We start from the raw sequence: 19,843 nt of genomic DNA, 5'->3' as shown, positions 1-19,843 counted from the left end.
AAGCTGTTGCTGAGAAAGAAGCAGAAGCGCGCAGGTAGCACCAGAATACTAATGGCAACAGGGCTGCATTTCCAGAAGTTGCAGAAACAAAAATGATTGATTTTTTTTTATTATTTATTTTTTTACTTTGAATTCTCTTCTCTTAAAAAAAAAAAAAAAAAAAAAAAGTAGCCATATCTTCTTCCTTTTTGTGTCTGGCACTAAGGCTCACACTGAAATTCAGATGTGACCCTGCAGCTGATGTCTCCCCCTCCCCTGGAGCACCTTGGAAGCCCAGAGCAGCCACTGGTTACCTCCTGCCACGACAGACATCAAGGACTCTGGCTGCAAGAAGGTCGGATCCTGGCAGTTTGTCTTCTCCAAAAACATCCTTACAGCACCCTGAATAATACAGCAAGGCCACTGAGCCTGCCCAGGACTTTATCCAGTCTTGTCTTGAATACTTCAAGGATGGAGACTGTACAGCCTCACTGGGCAGCTTGCTCCACTAGTTGATGGTCAAAAAGCTTTTCTTCTATGCAGCTTGATCTTCCCATGTTTCAACTGGTGGGAGCATTGTGAAGAGATGACCAAAGACAGGAAGTGTCCCATCCTCTTTTAAACTTTTTTGGGACTTTCTGCCTACTTGGGATCCAGCTTGACCCACTGTCTCCAACTCTCCTTGCTCTGGGACAGATCAGGGGCTGAGCTCAGCTCCTCTGATTTCATGAAGCTCGTGTTTGCATCCCATAGTCACCAGGAACAGAACAGCTAGCATGGTTGTACAGTACTAGGTAGCAGTGCCTAATAGATGTTTACTCTAAAACGGATCAAAATTTAAGCATATTCCAATATGAGTACACTGGTGACAAGTTCACCTAGGAACGTTGGTCATTTTATTATGGCAGTGCCTGAAAGCCTGAACCATAGACCCAGGCTCCCTTGTGTTAGGCTCTAGAAGAACATAGACATAGCAATCTCCAAGTTATAAGCCTTCTTTAGGTCTCTGTTACTGCTTGCCATCTCACCACAAGCCCACAAAGGCTCTCTCCATACCCTGGCCTCTTCCAGCTTTGCCACAAAAATATCATGCCAGCACTACGGAATTCTTCTGCTCAAGGATAGCTGGAAATAATTTAGCTCACCCTGAGTAGTGATTCATCATCGCCAGAGAAATAAAGCACCCGGCACCTGCCACCCACCCTGGAGACTCCTCTCCTACCAGACAATATGTCAGAGTAGAGTTCTTCTCACACTCCTGACAGTGAAGAATTACCCATTCGACTACAGCTGCGGAAATCAAAGTTGCAGAGTTTCAGGGGCTTCAAGATTCCCTTATCCCCCACCCCTGAGCCATGCAGCAGTAATTTTAGCTTACAGTCCTGTTTGAGAACCTACATTTCTCTTTGCTCACGCCTCTTTACAGGTCCTGCTCTCTTGTCCTTGTGGAACAGGCGAAAATCAAGGTCTTGTTTTTTAACTGTGGGTAGATCTACTTCCTGCTTGCTCTTGTTTTCTTCTCTAAAGTAAGGAAGGACATACTATGATTGCATTATGACATGCTATGTGAAGGTTTCAAAGCTTATTAGGTTGTCTAACCTTGCTTTTCCATGTCATTCAGGGAAAAACATAACTTAATGAGATGCTGTTGAACTGACGCTGTTGGCCTTTGTGATTTATTGACCTTCAGATTATATGAAATGCAGAGAAGAAGGATTCTGAACACTTCTGGGGTGTTTCTGACTTAGCCCATCGCATTTAGCAGAGAAATCATAAATCCATGCTGACTACTCCTCGTCATCTTCTTGTCCTTCATGTGTCTGGAAATGGTTTCCAGGATTCACCATTCCTCCACCACCTCAGGGATGGAGGTTGGACTGGCTGGCCTGTAGGTCTCTGGACCTTCCTTTTTGCCCTTAAATGTGAATACTAAGTAGTGGTCAAACACTGTGATATGTTGCATGGAGAGGTTGTGTATTCTCCAGCTGTGAAGACAGTCAAAAACCAACTGGACCTGGTTCTGGGCAACCTGCTCCAGCTGACCCTTCCTCAACATGGGGGTTGGACTGGAGGATCTCAGGACATCCCTTCCAACCTCAGTGATTCTGGGATTCAGCTTTAGCCAACCACCTTAGTTAGCTGCAGTGGCTCTTAAATATAGATCTTATGAAATATTAAGTATAGAGGTACTTCATTTACATTAGAGCAACTACCCTTTTTGCTATATGAATCATAAATATGATTCATAGTCACAATGAACTGCTAGCACATAAACATGATTCATAAATATAATAAGTAACAGGTGGAAGAATAAGCCTTAAAAGTGTACAGAGTGTCTTCTCAGCTACTTTTCTGGGTTTATGACTTCTGCCCGTGCATGGTTCCACATTGCCTTTACTCCAAGGAGATTCCAGCCAAAATTTATGGCAAGACCAAAGAGAGGTATGTGAAGAAGCATGTCACCAGTATCGGCAGCCTCGTGATGTGCTTGATGTACTCATAGGCACCATGAGGTAGCTTTGCAAAGACCTGCAAGGAGCTCATCTCCATCAGAGAAGCCGAATGAGAGGAAGCACCAAGGGGCTTGCTTGGAAATGTAACAGCTTGAAAACGGCAGCTGGCATTCAGCATTGCGACGTGAATGGAAGATGGGGAGAATGGAAAAAGGCTTTTAACTAGAAGATGAGGCAGCTTATATTTCACTGAATAGACAAAGGGGACTCGAATAACTAGACTTCACGGCATGTACCTTAAACAAGTGGATGTCCAACCCCCAAAGTAAAGCTGTTCTGGCCTGTGTGTAGACCTGAACCTGCTCACGAGGCTTGGAGAAGGGCACTGGCATGAGCAGAGCCTGCTGGGCACACGCCAATGCAGCAGCACAAGGCAGCAAGGATGGGTTTTGTCACCAGTGCGGGCAAAAAGCCCTGCCAGAAATCCCAGAAATCCAGCGTGACAGCTTCAACTGGATGTCACGCAACAGTCAGAACCACAGCAGACGTCATCCCAAATGTTTGGAAATGCCTGGAGATTTTCCTCTGGTAAGCTGCCAGATTTGGCAAGTGTGTGCAATGTATGTAAGAGGCAGCAGAGAGGCAGGTCCTTTCGGACGTGGCCATGGACATGTTGCAGTCACCTATTGCTTCTCACAGTGACATTATCTTACTTCCAAAAGGACCCATCTCTTCTCCTGCCCACCCTTATCCAGCCAAAATGCATTAATTAACGCATACATTTATTAATCTATCCATTCATTCCTGTCTCTGTGATCTCATCTTCCCTACCATGCATTTTTTTCTGCTATTTGTTAATTTGTTAACCCTTTACACATTGCCAAATCCTACAGAAGTTCTCTAGAGCAGCTGCCTTTGTTTATGTGCTAGTATACTGCCTAGTACCAGGGGATTTAATCCTTTCTTGGCACCTTTCATCATAATATAGGACAAAAAAGCAATAATATTTACACTTTTTTTTAAATTTATTTTTTTATTTTATCACTGCCAACAGCTTTGTGGCAAAAAGGCCCTTTTTAATAACACACTTTTTTTTTTTTTTTTTTTTTTGGCTGTTATGAAATATGTCCTTGTCATTTTTTTTCTGGGACCATTCAGCAGCAGATGCCAGACAGGTTAATTATTATCATTTATTTGTGCAGGAAAGGTCATAAAAGTCGTCTGCGGCAGAGAACACCCGCTCGTTGTCACCCAAAAACAGATGCTGCATGGAGAGAGGCTGGAGAAGCCACCTGCTCACCTTGTTGTCATGCTTCTGCCTTCAGGCTAGTAGGACCACTTCCAGGAGCCGGGGGGAAATTCAGTCACCTTGGCCTCTTCTGTCCTTCCCCCTGAACAGCCAAGGAGGGTGCTCGATTTGGACAGTCACTGAATTTTGTGATCTGACCTTTTATTCCTCAGGGATAGGACAGCCCCTCAAGCCCACGTAAACTGCAGTAGAGCAAGCCTTAGGAAGAGAGGGTGGCATCAGACTGCAACATAAAAAACTCTGAACTTAGTCCTAGCCTTCAGAGTGAGTAGGCCTCCTTGTCCTTTAATAAATCTTTAACCCAAAGCCAGCAGTCCATTTCCACTTTGTAAATGTTAACTTTCAGGCCAAGGGAACGTAGCGGTGCATGGGTTAATCACACACCGTTTCACTTCATGCTCCTTCTCCTAGTCAGAAGAAATGACTGCTCCTTGGCTTGGGTTGTTCACACAGCACTGACTTTCCTTCGGTTGATCTAGTCAAGAAAGAGCTTGCATTTTTATTTATGAATTTGACGTGTGTTTGACAGCTGGAGAAAAAATCCGTGCTGCGAGGGAATTTGCCTGTGCAATTTCAGTAGGTATTGAAGCAGAGTTTCTGCGCATTGATAAGCCCAAGGGACACGACAAGCTATATCTCAATGATATAACGTTGAGGCAGGGAAAAGAAAACAAATCTTTACTTAATGTTAAGAAACTACATCTGCAGCTACGGATCTAGTTTCGGGATCTGTTCAGGCACAGGTTCTGTGCCTAAAGAGCCACAAAGGGATCCCATGCTTCATTTTCCCCATTTGTTGATCAGATGCTAGAATAAACCCACAGCAGGGCAATGTGTAACACCAAGAACAATGCTTCAGTTTGTAAAGCCAGCATTTTGGCTGTGTTGGGCTCTCACTACTTTAGGAGAACTTCACAGTTGATTGAATGATTGAAATTTAAGAGGATCGGGACTGATGTTGTCCTCCTTTCTCCTCTTCCACCCAACATCTACCCAATTTTTTTATTTATTTTTTTTTCCCAAACCGGTGTCTGTCTGAGGACTTAATGCACAGTGCTGCAGCAAAGCACACCCTAAGGAAAGCTTTACCTCTGAGCACTTTCTGGTAACTTGCCAGCCAGTGACAGGTTCATCAATAATGATAATAGCTTTTTGTCAAAGAAAACTAGCGCGCTAAGCCACAGACAAGCTCAGCCCTATAAAAGAATCAAAGAAACTGGCATCCTCTTAAGGAAAGCGAGACAGGAACATGACTTCTAATGGGAAGAGCTGGCTAACAAAAGAAAAGGAAATAGAAGGATTAAGCTCTCTTTGCTGAAAAGCAGAAGCAGCCCTTCCCTCAGCAAAGCCTGTCACCTCCTTATCAACAGAGAAGCGATGATTCAAGCGCTGACTTCACCGCACCGAACTGAAAAAATCTACTGACTGCAGGCTCCGACACCGTAGTTTGTATTTCGTTTGTGATAAACAGAGCTCGTTGCAGCTGCCTCTTCAAATATTATTGTTATATCAATAATGAAAATTGGTATTAAGGTTGCCCCCCAAACCCCATTACCAGGTAAGTTCAAATTGCTTAAAGCCAGTGGCACCTTTGCTGCAGATTGCTGCAAGGAACAGGCAATCCTGTTGCTATTAACCCAAAAACATACACTGAGGAGTTTAAGGTTACTGAAGATACGGTTTTCCTGTATTTCTGTTTGGAAATCAAGAGGGCAGCTTGAGGGGTTTTCCACAACTGGGACATATTTGTGCCCTAAGTCACTCACCTGGACATAAATCCACCAGAAAGCTCTGCAAGCCCTCTGGGGAGAAGGGAGGCTCTCTGCTCATCTGAAATACTTTTCACCTGTGTCTGCATCCAAGTCTAACATACCTCAAAAATACATGCACGAGCCTTCTTCCCTGACGCCTTAGACTGGCTGAGCATTAGGTACACAGCACCTGGGCACTATTTCTGCTGAGAAAATAACAGAGAGAGGGAGTAGTGGACCTAGCACTTCCTTTAGAAGTAAATGTAACTGTGTCGACATCCGTGATTCTATCACACATCGCGTTGTCCTAAAAGGAAAATAATATGCATGATTGTGGCAACCCGACTACTTGATTAGTTTGGATCGATCACCTCTGATTAAAACCAAGAGAAAGATGCACCTGACCACACACCCCACCTACTCTGCAGGCTACTGGTGCCTGTAAGGGACTCTGCCAGTTCCCATGGTTTGTCTAATTTATTATTCTCTTCCCAGAATACAGAGGCTACCACTCCAAACCAAAACAGTATGGAGATATTTAATGAGAGCTAAGGCGTGTGCCAGCCACGTAAATGCAAAAAAAACCACAAAACAGGGATGCTGCAATTATCCTAACCCCAAGCACAGGAAAACCATGAAGTTTGGGGATTATATTTAAACATAGCTTGAATATGCTAATATCCCTCACTTCACCCTGATGAAATGCTACAAGAAGAAAAGTAGGTAAAATACTTGGGGGAAAAGAAAATGCGTAAGTATTTTACAAAGTTATCTATTCTAATCTGGGACTACAGATGCTAAAACACTGTAATCACGGTCACATGGGTCTGCAATCATTTTTCAGGGCCACTGACAGAGAACAGCACAGAAATGTAGCCTTTGCCCTTTAGAATTATATCCCAGTGACAGATTTCTAAAGGATTTCAGTGCATTAAAATTAACTGTATTGAAGTTTAGATTTATTTATGGCCTGGCAGAGTTAAGGGTGGTGATATCCGAATAAATGTTTTGACAACACAAACAGCTTGGAACAACTTTGGTTCTCATTTTCTTTAAGTGAAACATCCAGACTGAAATAAAAAAAGGTAGATTCTTTAATTCCTGATGTCTTGAAAGCACTACAGTGTGATAAACAGATGCATCAGAGCCATGCCTCCGGGGAAGCAGGCTTCACTTTGCAGAGGAAACAGCGAGACTGACCACAAAGTCACTCGTCACACCATGCAGCAAGTCAGTTCCACAGTGGATGGAAATCACCTGGCCTGGACGATGAGTATTTGGAAGGAAGATGAACACAGCTCTTTTGGGTGACAATTTTCAACTGGTGTTCAGACATTTTCAGGCCAGCCCAAGTTTTATGGCTCACAGCTGGATGAGTGAGCCCAGATAAATGTAGCTCAGCTCCAGCAGGAGCCACAGCCTCAACAGCCTCAAGAAAACGCTGTCAGCCTGCTAACCTACTGCTTGCCCACATGCTCCATATTTTTCCTCAGTGCTGGTCCTTTACCTTCTCTTCCTTCTACCACAAGAGTATTTATTTCTCATTTGTCCCTACATCCTGATTGTCATAACCTTCAGTCCCACTGACGGACCTGCGCACCCTGTCCTGGTGCAGTGTGAACTGACCATCACAAGGTTTCTCACACTCTGGCTTGGTTTCTTTGTGGAGGCTCAGGAGCGAAACACTCAAACACAGGTGAGTTGCAAACAGAGCTAACCCTACAGCATGCTAAGCAATGCTCCTTTTTTATTAAGCAAAGAGGAAAAGCTGCTTTGGAAAGCTGCTGCTTTCATATCAAAGCCCTGCGCAACCGTTGCTTCATGCAGCATTGTACACTGAACAGCCTTCCTCACTCTGCAACGCTTTCAGTTCTCGTAAAGCCACAGGGTGAAGGAGAAAACAGACCTGGCTTTCTTGACGTATTCTACGGCTCCTTGGTAACAGGAGGGACTCCAGAGCTCCACAAGACAGAATCTGACCTTGAGAAAATAATTCCAGCTTCCATTGTCAAAGACACAGAGACAGACACTCGTGCTGTCATGAGCTGCATAGCTCAGACATGAGTTTTCTGCTGAGAATATTCTGATACCTTATTTTCCTTGGCCATATAGTAAGCGTAAACTAATAACCTATTTCATACAGGCATCTATAAACTGAATGCACTCACATTTGCAAATGTTCTGAGACCTTTCTGGAAATGGCCTAAGGAAAAGTAAAAGATCCATATTTTTAGTAAGTTTGACTGGCGCACCTAGCTGTCACTTTTGTCCTGATTAGTGGCAACAGGCAGCTTTCCATTTCTTTCCAAGCAGCTGCCAGGGAAGAGCTGCAGGCAGATGTAATCTGGAGACTGCAGAACTCAGCTCGCTGTCATTTTCACACCAGCATTTTACTTTCTCCTACTCCCATTTATTATTAATCTGTAATTATATCTAACTCCAAGCTCCTAGTTAGCCTTTGCCAGAGGCTTAACCATTAGCAGTGACTGTGAGAAAGGATTGGAAAGGAAGGGGAAAGAAGAAACTGCCATGAGTCAGGCTTTCACCACTCCATGTAATTCTGGGGAGCTCGGGCTATTTCGGAAGCAGCTTCCACAGTAGATGAGACCACCCCAAGTGGACTGTCCTGTGTCCTTAGCACTAAATGTGAAAAGGAAACATCTAATCAGAGAACTTATTTTCTAATCATACTCAGTTTCTACTTTTTACAGGGCTTTGTATCCCTTTTACATTTCTATCCATTCTAATTCAGCACTGGATGTTCTTATATTTCATGTCTTCTGAACCTACTGAGTGTTCAGGCTCAGCAAGACCATGTCGCATATGTTCCACATAAGCACTGTATAAGACCACACTTTTTCCAGCATTTTTCAGTGTATTGCCTTTTAACTTAAGAACAACAAGACTCTCAAGTTTGAACAGAAAAACAGGAGTACCCGATTCACTTCTTCCTCTCCAAAGTAAACAATTTTAATTTAAGCAGCAGAATTAATACCACTTGTTTTCCCCTTGTGATTTTTTCAGGCTTCAAATCCTTTTTCATCTCTCACCTATTGCTTTTATCCCTTCTGTTATATAGGGCTGAAGAGTGTGTTTCAGGTGAGACAACACCATTCATTTAATAATGACATTCTATTATTTTCCAGACCATTCCTTACCCATTCTTACATTTTGCTCATTTGTTTTGTTCACTTTACTGCAAATAAGAAGCCCATTCAGTGTCATCTTTCTGTTAGAGGTAAGATGAATGAAATTCAATGCAAAGATTGTCCATAAGCTTCCAAAATAGAGAGAAATATATGTCAAATATATGTGCTATGCATGATAGTTTCCCACAGCAGTGTGGGAGGCACTGAATTTATTGCACACTTTCCCCAAATGTTCCCATATCTCCAGACGGCCTGCAATCCTAAGAAAGACTCTAGGTTTCAAATTAGATTTCTGGAAAGTCTTCAAGTCTTTTCCAGCAAGAGTAGCTTCAGCAGTCTACCTAGCCAAAGCATGATTTCATTTTATTCTGCCTGACATAAGAATTATTGTCTTTAAGCATCCAGTGGGAATGGGAATGTGGTCAGAAACTCAGAGAAGTCATCTTCCACTTCTCCTTCAATGTTCAGTCGTAATGAAGGCTCTTCAGCGTTCCTCCTCCAAACCTCTTTCTTTCCGAGAAGCCAGGAATCTAGAGACAGAAGAGATACGTCATCAGAACCAGCAGGAGCTCCCTCTAGACCATATTCATGTGCCTGTTACCAAGCCAACTGCGACAATGCCTTCCTCGCTGTCTCCAGAATCAGGACTAAAACGCTAGCTTACTGCTAGTGGAGCACCATCAATTAAACAAGACTGGAGCATGGATCTTTTTGTCCGTAAGGCTCTTTTGGCAAGGTTTAAAATGAAAGCCTTGATTTCTTGGGAAACTCTTAAACCAGTTAACTAGAGATTCCAAAGTCCGTATTTTCCCCCAGATTCAAACACGTAGAAGAATCTCTCCTCCACTAATTTTTGAAACTGTAAAATATTATTACTACGTTCCATTAAACAACTGTTGATGCTTAATGCTGTCTAACCTGAGACAGCAGTACTTCCCTGGTAGTTGAAAGCAGTGTTATCAAACGATGAAGGCTTTGAGAAAGCCATCAGAATAGAAATGGCTGCAACAATGCAGAGGATTAGCACTCCTGTTTTCACAGCCTATCTGTACATACTGCTTACACTGTGACAATGAGCGCTTACAAAAAAAAATCTACTCAAAACCATCAGAAGCTCCTCTGGCTTAATGGTATTTCAAACAGATTTGCAATTCAGTGCACCCATGAATCCCCTGTAAGAAAGAGATACATTGGGCTCTAATACTGTATTAGATGGCTGTCCTATTGGTGACATCATAAAACGGTGATAACGGTCCAGAATAACTTTTATGTCTAACTACACATAAGCAGAACCAGCAGCCTCAGTAAGCACATCCATATTCTGATAGGAGATATAGTATATTAAAATGGAAGGGGTTGGCCAAGCATACAGATCACGCCAGAATACGGGCATGTATGGATGCTACGGGAAGAGAATGTAATTCACAATACAAAACAGCTTGTGTAGGTTACACACCTCACTGGTAAACTGAGGAAGCTAATGAGCTTACTCAAAATAAAAGCCCACTACAGACACACAACTTAATTTTAGTTAGGACTTTCAGACCTAAAACACGAACACATATACAAGGTATTCATCCAAGAATTATTTTGTTCAAGCCTGAAAAGTGATCAACTCTAGGAGATGCCAGGCAATTTTGCACACAGGTTCAACTAATCTAAATTGCTCTGAGAATTCAAAACAGGAAAAATGAAATCATTATAACTCAAAAGCAGCAAGACACCAGAGCTAAAAACTTAGTTGCTTTAGCATTTTTTGTATTAAAATCAGTAATTAAGAGTATTAATTATTTATATGAGATCTGATTGAGGCCACTGCTATCAGCAATTTGAAACTCATCATTTCGTCCTGAGGAATTCTATAATAAAAGTACCTGAGAACACAAGTGATGAAGAAACCTATTGTAGAAAACCCAGAAACAGAATCATAAGATCTACATTAAATAAATCACTTCTAATAATAACATCACAAGGTTACACTGAAACCTCCAGTTCCAATTTGGATTTTGTCTCTTTAAATATGACTGCCCTCTGCCCAAGATTTGTTTTAAGCTTTGGAGCTATTGTCAGAGAGGCAGAGGAAAGTAGCAATCAGCAGGCTGTAATCTTTGGCATGAGGCCACAAAGAATATAAAGTTAATCCCTGACTAGCCACTAAAAGTGATCAAATAAGAAAACAAAAATCTTACGTCATGCATCAAAGACAACCAGCGCACAAGCAGATTTCTGCATTAAACTATTATCCCCATGAAACGGAGACTGCCTTTCTCTAGGATGAGAGGAGGAGAGGAAAGGGGAGGAAAAAAAAGCAATCTTGCAGAACTCAAATAGGAAAAAGCAAATTTATTACTAAAACACGTAAGAACACCCTCAAAGAAAGTAAGCAGTTTGTAATTCCACATTTTTTTTCACTGGCCCTAAGGGGCTTTCAGCACAGCTACACTTCGTGATACATTTGATTGTATTTCACAGGTGCTATTCACTCTAATTTGCAAGCACCTCACAGACATGATGAGTGGAACCTCACTATTCCCTTTACGGAAGGCAGCGCATGGGAAAACTGGGGCAACAAAAAGTTGAAGTGACCTGCCCAAGTCATGAGAGTCACTTCTCTTGTTCTTCACCAACTGCCCTGAAAACAGTTCATTTAACTGTTTAGGAATGAATTACACGCTGGTATGATACTGCTGTTTTTCCTGTGGTTCCACATGTTCTATAATAGCTAGCTGTACTAAGCATAAAATGCTAGTTCTAGCTGTGCAAAAATGCTTTTTCATTGACCTTCAAGACAGCATCTCTGGCAGCCTGAAGCTGAGAGATCTGAAAGAGATTTTATTTGCCCATTCTACCTCCACTAGGTTAGCATACTTATTGCACTGCTGATCACATTACAGACAGAGATTTCAGCTGACAGAAGTCAGGCGTTTTTCTTCCTATCCAAAGCAGCTGTGCTCCCACAGATTTAAAATCCCAGCAACCAGCATAAAATTGCCTTTAAGTCACATGAAGCCCATGTTTTAAAAACAGCCTCCATCAGCAGTTCATATGACACGGGGAAAAAGCAAAACAAAAAAGTATGAAAAAAATTACAAACCTGATTGCCATCTCGTAAGAAGTATCTCTTCTCTATAACCTGGGAAAAACAGTGAGAGAATGATCTTAGCAGGCACAACATACACGTATGCATAACTTCAGATTCTGGCCTTACTTGATCTCCGAGAATGATGCACATACTGTCTGTGTCGAAGGACACTTATGGAGCCAGTACCACCAATCCGAGAATCAAAAAGCGACCTCTTATCACTTTCTACAGTCTGCACCCTCCTCCAAATAAAATCCAGGCCATATTTCCTCTTTTTAAAGAATGATCTGTAACAGGAACTGATCTGCTCCACAGGGAACGCAAAGTGCCTTAGAGCACTCCTGTTATTTTCACAGTAGGCCTCGATGCTCTCTTGTGCAGGAGAGGAATGTGCAAAGTTTCTACTTTCCTGAAGTTTGCTCTAACCAGGAGCAACAGAGCTCACCATAGGCGTGCAACTCCCCACATTGCTACTTCAGCAATATTGTTCTGGGCTGAAATCACAGACAGTGTTCAATACACAGAACAATAAAACCTATTTTATCCACCTGACTTACCTTATCAAAAAATCTGCTTAGCTTGACAGCGTTGGAAGAACCTGCCGCCAAGTAACGAGGATTGGTGCAATCCTAGAACCAACAAACCAATCACACGGAAATCAATGCAAGGAAGCCATATGCACGGAAATCAACACACCATTTCTCCCCAAACACGCACATACAATCAAGCTTGCATGGTGCTATGTTTTGAATTTGAGACCAAAACAGTGTTGGTAACACGTGCTGAACAGTGCTCACACAGCACGCAGCCTTTCCATTCCTCAGATCGCTCCCCCCCACAAGCAGGCTGGAGGTGGGTGAGAAGCTGAGAGGAGACACAGCTGGGACAGCTGACCCCAGCTGGCCAAAGGGATACCCCACACCACAGGACGTCATGCTCAGCCATAAAAGCTTTGGGAAAGGAGAAGGAAAGCAGAGATGTTAGGAGATGTGGTATTTGTCTTCCCAAGTAACCATGATACATGATAAAGTCCTGCCTTCCTTGAAATGGCTGACCATCTGCCTGCTAAGGGGAAGTAATGATTGAATTCCTTATTTTGCATGCACAGCTTTTGCTTAACCTGTTAAACTGTCTTTACTTCAACCCACGAGTTTCCTCACTTTAATCCTTCTGATTCTCCCCCTTATCCCGCTGGGTGGGAGTGAGTGAACAACTTAGCTGCCTAACGGGGTTAACCCACACCACACACACATACACATGGTATATATACATATACAGAAATAAGCAATAGGGTCTTGATGTTTCATTCAAAAATACTTTGGGTCAAAACCAAGAAAAGGGAAAATTTAAACCCCGGCCATCAATTCCAAGCTTCGGTGACCTTATCTAACCCCCTCCACCTCCCTGTAGTGAAAGAAAGGCTATCATTTCATCACGTAGCTGAGACATACGATCAAAACGTGCATGGCTCCAGCACTACTGAGACATCCTCTAGAAGCCCAATTTTTGTAACAACATCTCTACTTAACAAAAAATCAGAATCACTCCCATTTAAAAGAAAAACAACATCGGTGACAAGGATACTGACCAAATTTATCTCTTCAGCATTGAAATCCTCAGCCAGGAAAGCTGTTCTGGTCAAAACTTCATTACGCTTAGTTTCTGGGATCTGATCCAGCTTAGTTCCTATTACCAGCAGTGGAATCTGGTTATCAGCAAACTGTTCACGGTCATAGTCACTGTTGAAGGAAATAAATACAATCCCGAATGGAGTGATGGTCATCTAAGTGGGCACAGAGGCAACATCAGATTCCCCAACCCTTTCAAGTAAGTGTAATTTACGGAACATCATTTATTTAAGTGAGAACATGCTCTATCTGTAAATTAAGGAAGGGCTTCTACATCCAACTCTCTACACAGAAACTGAAGGAAAAGAGAAGAAAACACATTTTTTCTCTGCATAGAACTGCAGGTCAGAAAAAATGCTAGGTAATTTACACAAGCAGGACAGAAACAGAAATTCCAGTACTGTACCAAGCCCACTTGGCCATCAAAGACAGAGCAGGGAGCTGGCGACTCTGTCTGACCAACCAAAGTTCCTTAATATAGAGCGTTTTTAACATAGAGCAATGAAATAAATGGCAGATGGAAAGGGTTTCATAAATTAAAGCTGGCTGCAATAACACTTCTGAGGTGTCGCATTACTAACTTCTTCCAGAGCAGGGCTACAAAGCTGGTGAAGGGCCTGGAACACAAGTGCCACGAGGAGCAGCTGAGGGAGCTGGGGTTGTTCAGTCTGGAGAAGAGGAGGCTCAGGGGAGACCTCATTGCTCTCTGCAATTGCCTGAAAGGAAGGTGTGGGGGGCTGGGGGTCGGCCTCTTCTCACAGGTAACTAGTGATAGGACTAGGGCAAATGGCCTCAAGTTGCAGAAGGGGAGGTTCAGGTTGGAAATGAGGAGACATTTCTGCTCAGAAAGAGCAGTCAGGCACTGGGACAGATTGCCCAGGGAGGTGGTGGAGTCACCGCCCCTGGGGGTGTTCAAGGAAAGGTTGGACCTGGTGCTTGGGGACATGGTCTATTGGGTGACATTGGTGGTAGGGGGATGGTTGGACCAGATGATCTTGGAGGGCTTTTCCAACCTTAACGATTCTGTGATTCTGTATTTAAGTAAAGGTAGCCACTACAAGCTGAATACCAGCAAGCTTTGATTCAGATTAATAATGATCAAAGATAGCCTATATAAAATTAATAGGGTTTTAATTAAATGTCATTACAAGTCCAAGTTCCAACCACTGCCCTTAGGATGCCTTTCATTTTTACCGAAACCAAACTTTACAGAAAGCAATTTTACAAGTAATAACAACTTGATCAAGTGTTTGCTAAGGGCCTGAGGATCTGTCCCTGACAGAAGTGAAGCTTTTGAAAATTAAAAAAGTTGTGAAAAATCTTTCTGTGGAAAAACTGGAGAAATTTTCAGTTTACATAATGCAAACCCTGTCTTTCCCTTCTCCCATGTTTCTATAGAAGCACTTGTGCACCAACACAGGCAAATAAATAATTGATTCTTCCCCAGAAAGCTGCCCTTGCATTCCTGCTCATGCATGTGGTTTATCAATGATCTGAAAATCTCCTTGATTATGTGTATAACAGGAGCACAGAGATAACAAGAGGGCATACTTGACAAGATGTTGGAAAGCTAATTGTTAAAGTGCTCTTTATGCAGAGCAAAGAAAAGAGAAAGACACAGTAAACATCTTTTTCCTTAAAGCAAGATCTACTGTTTGGGAAGCTACCACCAGAATGGCCTGATCAGCAGTGCGAAATGAAAAGAACAGCTATTTTTTTTTGATACTACCCCATTTTTTAAAATTTCTTTATTAAAAGTTCAGCCACACCTAACATTCTGTAGTTTTCAAGTAGCTTTAGGGATGAACAAAGGCTTCCATAATAGTCTGGAATTACTGTGTCTTAATCATACACGTATGTTTTTCACTCACCCGTTTGTCACAAGAACGCCCGTTGGAGCAACATCTCTGTTGAGTGCTTCCAAAGACCAGCGATACAAATTCTGGGATGATTTCTTGTTGGTTAAGTCATGCACTAAAATTATCCCTGAAGTGAAAGAGTAGGTAGCTAGATGTTATTTAATGATACATATTTTTTTTCTTATCTTTGGAAAATGACATCTGCAGGTTCCCAGATATCTGAGAATCAAGAAAGGGAAGTATAATCGGTAAAGTAAATGAGTAAAGCTGACAATATCAGGATGCAACTGTTTTTTTAAAGCTGCTTATCATGAATTGGATAAGAGCTAAGAGAAAAACCTAATGAAAGGAGAAAAAGAACAGCCATCTCAGGTTTAACCCATAAGAGGTTTGCAGGCATTCCCTGATTCTGCTTCATCGGAGTCCTAAGGATACCCAAACTCTATCAGTGCAGCAGAGAATTCAGCCTTTCTCTGTTTTGCGTAATTAGTAAACATAACTTTTTTTTCTTTGTCACACCATCTAAGAAGTCTAAAGGCTGTTTCTTTTTTTTTTTTTTTTTTTTTTTTCTTTTTGAGGGGTTTACAGAGCACCATTGCTTTCCTGCATTTTCAAAAACTGATGCCAAGTACCTGGGGAGGTACCCAAAGGGGGAAAAGACAAACTTTCCCAGCCCACCAAACGGCTAGGAGTTATGCATGAATTAAGATGATGCTATGCATTATAGCTACCATTTTTCATTACTATGATCTTTCAAAATGTAAATTCTGCAATAGGATAACTGCCAGACAAATCTCCTAGCTGTACTATTAACAGACACCCACTTCTGATAACCGCAGTTCCTAACTCAATTACCAGCTCCTGCTAGCAAATATCTTCTATTTATTCGCACCTTCTGCAACCTGTGGAACGTTCCCACTTCCTCCAGACTTTAAATCATCATTAATTCAAGGACAAAATGGCATTATACCTTTTATCTTCATCAGGGTTTGTTCTTAACACACTTCACACCCCACAGATGTAGAAAACATGTTAATTTAATGTTTCTTTTATTATTTTTAATTGAATTTTAATTCTTTCATTGAATCTCAACACCCAAAGATACCACCCACTGTACACACTAAAAACAAACTACATTTCCACCCCACACTGCTGTGCGAAGACTCACTGCTGGGAGAGTTCCCGGCACGGCACAACCATATCCCTACTTCGAAGCATTTATCTCAGTAAGAGCATAAAAAGGCAGCTAAACCACCTGCCCATCCCCAGCACAGGGAGAAAAAGCATGACACAACGTAACCTGGGCTATGGCAACAGACTGAGAGGCACTGCTGCATGATCTGTGAGAAACACGCCCCACCTCCTGACAGTCTACCCCAGCTGTGTTTGTGATAGGGCAGTTCCCTTATCTGTTTCATTGAAAACTTACACAGTTGCACCAGCAGAAAAGACTGCCAACATCAAAAAAGAGTGGACAGGACCAATGACCACTCAAGGATACGTTCCTCCCACATAAAGGTCTGCGAGCCACAGCCTTGCTGCATTTCCATTGTCCTAGACTATCACAATCCACGCAGCAGACGCAGGGACACTGAAGCTAAAGATCTGTGACCAAATGAAGAGCAAACTCTATCTGTCCTCAGAACAACCAGGTCTCCCTGACAGTCTGCACAGGCATTGCCACGACCAACATGAACAATCCTTTGATGTCAGGTTTTTCAGATCACCGCAAGCCTAGAAAGGACGTGCAGTCAGGCAGAGGGAATGCATTCATCTTCTCTCCTTACATCAGGTCAAACTGGCAATTTGTGAGACAAGCTCTAATGAAAGAATTTATCTAATGAAAGAAACCAGAGCCAAGGCTAACTACCGAAGCCAATGGTTTTCATATGCGAGCTGGCTAATACTATCTTTTGGGCAGTGGAGATAAATAACTCTATTTTAATAACTTCATCAATTACAGCTCAGATACATAACTTTGAAATTTCATCTCCTAATGTGCTGTTCTAGGATATTTCCAAGTCTGACCCGCGCAGGCTGGCACACTGTGAATTTGGTGTCAAAAAGAAATCCATCTTTTTCACGTACCAACAAGGCTTACTTTGGGAGCACAACTCAACTCAAATCTTATTTAGAGAGGTCTGGCTAACAACATAAGAGATACCTACACATAGTTTTCCTCTTGGGAAAGAGGAAGAAATAGCTACTTAAACAAGCACAGAGCAAAAATGCTTATTGTATGGCTTAACCCTTTATTGAAGGTCCTCAAATGATGAGGAATAAAGAATCACAGTATTTGAGACAGATTTTCAGAAGCAGATGTTCATCTTGGATACCTCTAGTTTTGGTGAACTACCTGTGGCTGCCAAAAATAACAACTGAAATACGGCACTATTATGTTTATAATCTCTTATTCACTACTTTAGTGGTACAGATGAACCACCAGCCCTTTAATTCAGTACCTCAAAGGAAGGGATGCCATGCTTCAATGGAATAAAATATTACTTTCCATCATCAGCAAGTTGCAAGATTCAAGTATTAAAAAATAACTTGGCAAATTGGATGAGCAGAGGGTAAGATGGCCATCAGAATATTGCAATCTTATGGGAGAACAGTTCAAATTTGTCAGGATACAGCTATCAAAGTTCCTACCATAAATTCAAGTTCATACCATGTCATAAATTCAAATAATGTTTCTCAGCTATAGGTTTTGGAACTGAACAGGCAAGAAAATATCGATGATATTTCTGCATTTCTATCAGACCTGGAAAGGTGAAGGCAGCCTTTTATGTCTGCAAGCATGACTGGAAAGGACGCCACCCCGACTTCAAAGACTCCCCGTTGCACCAGCTGCACAAGACTGAAGGGAAAGGTTGACGAAGCTCATTTGTACAGGCTTGCCTAAAATAGCTTTGCAGTTTAAAACTGAATCCATAAATTCTGTCTAAGAATGACATCAGTTTCTTTCTTGTATAAATCAGAAAGAAGAACAGGATAGCCCTCAGCCAGACTAAGAGGACTCCTGCTCTGGAACCAAGAGAGAGCTCTTAACAGAAAATGACACAGAAAAAAGATTTACACCAAGCAAACTTACCATTCAGTGAGTTATAAAACACTGCTCGCGTGCTTTTGACACTAGTGGCACTACCCACTGAACCTCCAACATCCCACAGCTCAATATAGTATGTCTTCTCTTCCGGAGTCCCTTCTTTGTAGTCATGGATCTAGTGGAAAATTCACATCATACATAGCCACAGCATCAGCTTGTAGAAATTAATCCATACAACACTTTCACGTTCAGGTGAAATACTGCATTATAATTGTAATCTCTTATTCGCTACTGTAGTGATACAGATGAACCACCAGACCTTTAACTTGGTATCTCAAAGGAAGGGGTGCATGGATAGAAATTTGCAAGTTTTAGTATGGACGGAATTTCAAATCTTTCAAGTGGGAAGGGACTGGATGGATTGAGTCAAGTGGTGGCCAATGGCTGTCATAGTTCCTTCTGCCATGAGATGGAGTTGGGTGAGTCAGCAGGGAACATTCTTTCCACCCAAATATTAACAGACCTTACACTGCATGGTGTACTTAGAAAAAGCCTGTTGCTAAAGCAGATGTAAAGACAAGGGCATGACTTCTTGTGCTTGTTAAAACCTGCGTGGCAGTACTGCAGGACTAAGCGTATGGACACACTGGATCCTGACTGACTGCATCAATTCCCTCCCCACATTCTCACTGCCATCTCAACCGAATTTACCAAGAAAAAAAAAATTGGTTTGCTTCACAGCCAAGTGGATTGCCGTGTTTCTTCCCCCAGATTTTGGAAACATGTTTTGCAATTCTTTGAGGTGAAACACACAGACAATAACAGAGGACAGCTCCTAACCCATGGTGCAGCATCCCAAGGAGCGTACAGCAAACGATAAAGGATGAGAGTGTTTATTGCTGTGCCACAAGGGCTGCGCACAGGGACAAGATGAGGTTGATGAAGAACCTCATTCCTCTGCAAGGTGTGGGGAGGGAGCACAAGAGCTCACACTCTACACCCTCCACATAAAACAAGGTAATACGGGTGGCCACGGCCCTTCTCCTCCTTCACCCTTTTAAACTTTTACACAACAAGGCACCTACTCGGACATCCACCGAGCAGCCCACCGTCCACGACGGGTTTCCGAGCACCTGATTGTGGCACAGCAGGTGCACGAGCGACGACTTCCCCACACCTGAAACAGCAAAAATAATAATAATAAAAAACAAAACAAAAACAAAAACAAAAAACGGGCCCTGTGAGGCACCGGCGCCCACCGGCCGCCGGTAACGGCTCTAACGGCCGTAACGGTCCCCGTGAGGGGAGGGGGGGGGGGGGGGGGGGGGGGGGGGCGCAGCGGCTCACTGCGCATGCGCCGCGGTGGCCGGCGGGGGGGGGGGGGCGCCGCGGGGGTGGGCGCACTCACCGGAGTCGCCCAGCACCAGCACCTTGACCCTGTCCAGCGCGGCCATCTTAGTCTGCCTAGCAACCGCGCCGCCGCGCCCCGCCCCCTCCCGCCCGCCTGCCAATCGCTGCGGGCTCCCGCTCGCTCTCTCTCAGCCCATTGGCTGGCTGCCGGAGGAGCCGCCGCGCTCCTCGCTT

The 19,843-nt window shown here is 42.9% G+C and overlaps 1 protein-coding gene across 1 annotated transcript; it reads right to left on the bottom strand.

Moving 5' to 3' along the window:
- Positions 1 to 8,347: 8,347 nt before the first annotated feature.
- On the bottom strand, positions 8,348 to 19,775 carry RABL3 (RAB, member of RAS oncogene family like 3). Its single transcript, XM_038185007.2, has 8 exons — positions 19,668 to 19,775; positions 19,345 to 19,436; positions 18,305 to 18,434; positions 15,223 to 15,337; positions 13,312 to 13,462; positions 12,281 to 12,352; positions 11,736 to 11,774; positions 8,348 to 9,171 (listed from the first exon to the last, which is right to left on the bottom strand). Exons 1-8 carry the CDS (start codon positions 19,711 to 19,713, stop codon positions 9,106 to 9,108), a joined length of 711 nt encoding a protein of 236 aa, XP_038040935.1. The 5' UTR covers positions 19,714 to 19,775; the 3' UTR covers positions 8,348 to 9,105.
- Positions 19,776 to 19,843: the final 68 nt, after the last annotated feature.

The sequence above is a fragment of the Anas platyrhynchos genome, chromosome 1, assembly GCF_047663525.1.
Source record: "Anas platyrhynchos isolate ZD024472 breed Pekin duck chromosome 1, IASCAAS_PekinDuck_T2T, whole genome shotgun sequence".
NCBI classification, from domain to species: Eukaryota; Metazoa; Chordata; class Aves; order Anseriformes; family Anatidae; genus Anas; species Anas platyrhynchos.
The sequence above is the reverse complement of the archived record's forward strand: the minus strand, read 5'-3'. Positions and strand labels throughout refer to the sequence as shown.